General features: G+C 41.0%; 1 protein-coding gene across 1 annotated transcript; it reads left to right on the forward strand.

Annotated features, from left to right (window-relative positions):
• Window positions 1-399: 399 nt before the first annotated feature.
• LOC124274649 lies at window positions 400-1848 on the forward strand (the record flags this gene model as incomplete). The annotated part of the gene is made up of 3 exons (XM_046710009.1): window positions 400-800; window positions 927-1236; window positions 1522-1848. Coding segments are annotated over exons 1-3 (1038 nt in total), but the record flags the coding sequence as incomplete, so codon positions are not given.
• Between the last annotated feature and the right edge of the window lie 2237 nt (window positions 1849-4085).

The following is a 4085-nucleotide window of genomic DNA, read 5'->3' on the forward strand; positions in this document are numbered from 1 at the left end:
GTAGCCACTTCAAAGCGGAACGCAGGTTACAAGTTGTCTAGGAGGTAATTATGTGGCGAGTGAAGCTGCAGGTGGTAAGTTAGATAAAAAAAACGTAAACCCATGACAAAAAGTCACTATTTTGTCTACTGCATATTTCTTTAAAGTTTAAAGCTGCATTTCTTGCACTGAAAACCTTTGACTTCACTGCGAAGTTATGCCGTCTGCAGAATGTAAACCTCCGGCCAGGATCACATGACTTACATCATGTGGCTGGTTATTTTTAACTTGCATCGCGATCGCTAGTAGGGGCCGTCTTAGAAGTGTTGTAACCAATTTTTCGGTGTATTGCAGAATTCAAAACCCTCGTCGTATAGGATTTATGACCTAAAGGCTATGACCAGGGCATATTTAGGCGTTATGGAAGACAATACTGCAGCTAGGAAGTTTTCTGTACCTGAGACGACTCTCAGAGATCGTGCTAGGGGTAGGATCCATCCAGAAACTCTTAAATCAGGGACTGAACCAATTCTTAGTTTAGGAGAGGAGTCTAGACTTGTTGAACATCTAAAGTTCATGAGTAGTGTGGGGTACGGATACACCAGGTTGGAGGTCACTACACTGGCATCTCAGTATGCTGTTCAACTGGGAAAACGAAATAGAGATGATCCCTTTTCTCTCCTTTGGTATTATGAATTTATGAAGCGATGGCCTTCTCTCAAGCTGGACAAGCCACACCCTCTCGAAGTTTTCAGAGCAAAGGCGACATCGCAGGAAGCAGTTTCCAAATATTTCGTCAAACTTCGGGCCGTGCCAGAGAAGTACGATTTATTTGACAAGCCGCAATTCATCTATAATGTTGACGAAAAAGGGTTGATTGAGAACCATACTCCTCTTAAAGTGGTGTCTTCTTCTGAATATTGATGTGTCGCGGTTACTACACCAAGATCATCAACAACAACTTTAATTGGTTGTGGGAAGGCTCTCGGACAACAAATCCCTCCTTACTTCGTACTTAAGGGACAGCGTCTGCGTTTGGATATTCTATCTGGATGTACCCCAGGTACCAATGCCACAACTAGTGATTCAGGGTGGTCAACTATGGAAATATGTTCCACTTATTTGAATGATCACTTCCTGAAATACGCTCAGAGGTCAGATCTGTCACAGCCGATTCTCCTTCTTTACGACGGGTACTGCTCTCATGTTTCTCTCCCCATCATTGACTGGGCCATATCTCAGAACATTTTCCTGATGGTACTGCCAGCTCACACTTCTCACGTTTTACAATCACTTGACGTTGGTTGTTTCGGGCCACTAGAAAGGATCTACAATTCCATGAAACACACGTATATCAGAGAACAAGTCACCACCAACATAGATAGGAACGCTATGTGTGCTGTTGCTTGTAAAGCATACACGTCGGCTTTTTCTCCAAGAAACTTGATGTCCTCGTTTGAGAAATGTTGAATATTTCCATTTGACGATTCTGTCGTGTCTGCCGAAGCCTTGAGACCTTCTACAATTTTTATTACATCCGAGGAAAACCGTGAAGCCGACGACTCACTTTTTAGACAGAAGGAAGACGCTCTGCACAAAATCAAGTCTGCAGCAGCACTGAAGCGGAAAGTCCTCAACTCTATCGTCAATGGTAAAGCCATCACAGAAGAAAATACAGTCTTCAAAATTCAAGAACACACTCAGAAACACCCTGTCAAGAAGAGGAAGCAACAGCCTGCACAGAAGAAAAAAGTATCACAAGTTCGTTCAACTCTCTCTGCCAAACCAAGCACGTCTGGATTGTCTCATGTACGAGAGGTTGTCGCAAGTGACAGCGGTACAGACACGGACAATGAGGGTGATGACGAAGTGTGTTGTGTTTGCAAATTGTTTCAACCGAAAGAACTGCAAAGTTGTGTCTCGCTTGTATTCACAAAGTGGGCTCAGTGTACGCACCCGAGTTGTGATCACTGGGTACATCTCAAATACTGTACGCAGGTGCGCGTTGTGAGATCAACAGCTGAATTCTGGTGTCCGTGTCATTCGGAAAATTCAGAGGAATAGAGCCTGTTTGTCGACTGAAGTGACAACTCTACATAAGTTTAATGCCTAGTTCCCATAACTCATCGTCTCATAACAATACATGTACGCTTACGGCAGTGAGACGACAATTTGCCATAACTAACACTGAAATCATATTCACGATCGAGTGACTGTGCTATATTGTGCATATATGCTACATTAATCATTATAGCGGAAATTGAAAGACTCATACTCGTTTGGAACATTTTGGATGACTGTGAATTCATAAGACCACTTCAAGTTTTAAGATCACCCCGCGCTGGCTGACACTGTGTTGAATACGTCAACAATATAGAGGGGCTTGAAAAGAGGTGACGTCACAAAAACATTGCGATCAACTAGGTCACTTCGAACTTCGAGGTATGTTCTGCTGCAAACAAACGACGCATCTCCTTGGCTAACAAATTTAACAGCACAATAAATGTAATTCAAAGTAGGATAACTATTATTGATATATCCCAAAGCATTTCTCATGATTGTCATTGTTTGTCTTAGGGGCTCGAAAACACTGTAGGCGAGTATATAAACATTAGATGAAGAGCGAGGATATGTACACTTACCTGTGCTTAACGTCATAGATGTAGGTGTGAGACCATGACTTGTACGTATATATACACTTTCCTGTGCTAAACGTCATAGATGTACGTGTGAGACCATGACGTGTACGTATATATACACTTACCTGTGTTACACGTCATAGATGTAGTCGTGAGACGATGATGTGTACGTATATGTAGGAACCCTCAATACTACTCATTTTGAGCCTTTCCACCTATGTAAGGATAGTTCACTGTTCATGTTTTATACTAACTGTGCTGATTGGCCTAAAGTTTATGAAGAATCCTTACAACTTCTCATTGGCTGCGAGTAGCAGCTCACGCTTATCATGCTTATCATGCAAGGCAAGGTGCTCAGTAATTTTGAAGCTGGGTGGCAACTTCACTAGGAACACACAGTAGTACAGGAGCTAAGCAAGGAAAAAGAATTTGTTCAACACCTTCTACATAAAAGGTCTGACTACACATTTTGATCCAGGAGAGCCTACTGAACATTTATAGGTACTATGTAATCCCAAATTATAGGGTAGGTAAAAAGTTAGAGGCATTTTAATGGAAGGTACCTATTGTAAAAACTATGTTCATTTTATAGATACATCTGCATAGTGAGATAGATACAACATCTGTAATAACTGTCACATGTGTCACAGCATTTTGAAACAAAGCACAGAATTACTTCAGTGACCAAGAAAGATTTCTTGTTGTAGAATATTACTACATAAAACAAAAGGCAGCCATGACGGCCATTTTTCAAAATGGCCGACATTTGGCAAATTAACCATGCTGAAAAGGGCATGGTACATACTAATTGTGACCTATGAATGCTTTTTTATGTATAATTCACACATACAACTGAGCAAACTTAGTGTATTTGAGTGTTTCAGTAATTCCGTGGTGTAAATACAGTCAAGACGAAATATCTGTTTGTCATAATAGACATTTTACATAATGGTCGCCATTCACCACCTAGTTTTTATCAATGAAATATATGGCTTAACAACGAAGTACTACATTAACATATACTGTTTTGTTCATGCATTTCACAATATGTTAATTGAAATGCCATGTTTAACGCATCAACAGGAAAGTAGCAATCTAAAGGTTGTCAATTCCAACAGTTCCTTGAGTGGGGGATGCTTTGTCAGACTGCATTAAACCATCAACCATGGCCATCAACAGAAGGGAAGATCATGCATGGCTTGCAATGCCCTTCACCAGACATAGACTTGGTAGTTTGCTTGTTTCATAAGGATAAGGCTGTTTGAGGTTCGCGGTAATCTTTCATTGTTGAGTTGCTTCTTACAGTAAAGCCAGTATCTGACACCATCTGCCTTCTTGCAAGCACTGTCATCAACTGTATAGAGACCGCAAATGAATTCCTTACGAAGATAATTCTTCCCCTAACTCAAGGGATTCACCAAGCTGTGCTAATCTGATTTGGTGAACATCACTGTTCAGTAGAAAAGG

The sequence above is a fragment of the Haliotis rubra genome, unplaced genomic scaffold (genome assembly GCF_003918875.1).
Source record: "Haliotis rubra isolate DU_JTF1 unplaced genomic scaffold, ASM391887v1 Scf1927, whole genome shotgun sequence".
Lineage (NCBI taxonomy): Eukaryota > Metazoa > Mollusca > Gastropoda > Lepetellida > Haliotidae > Haliotis > Haliotis rubra.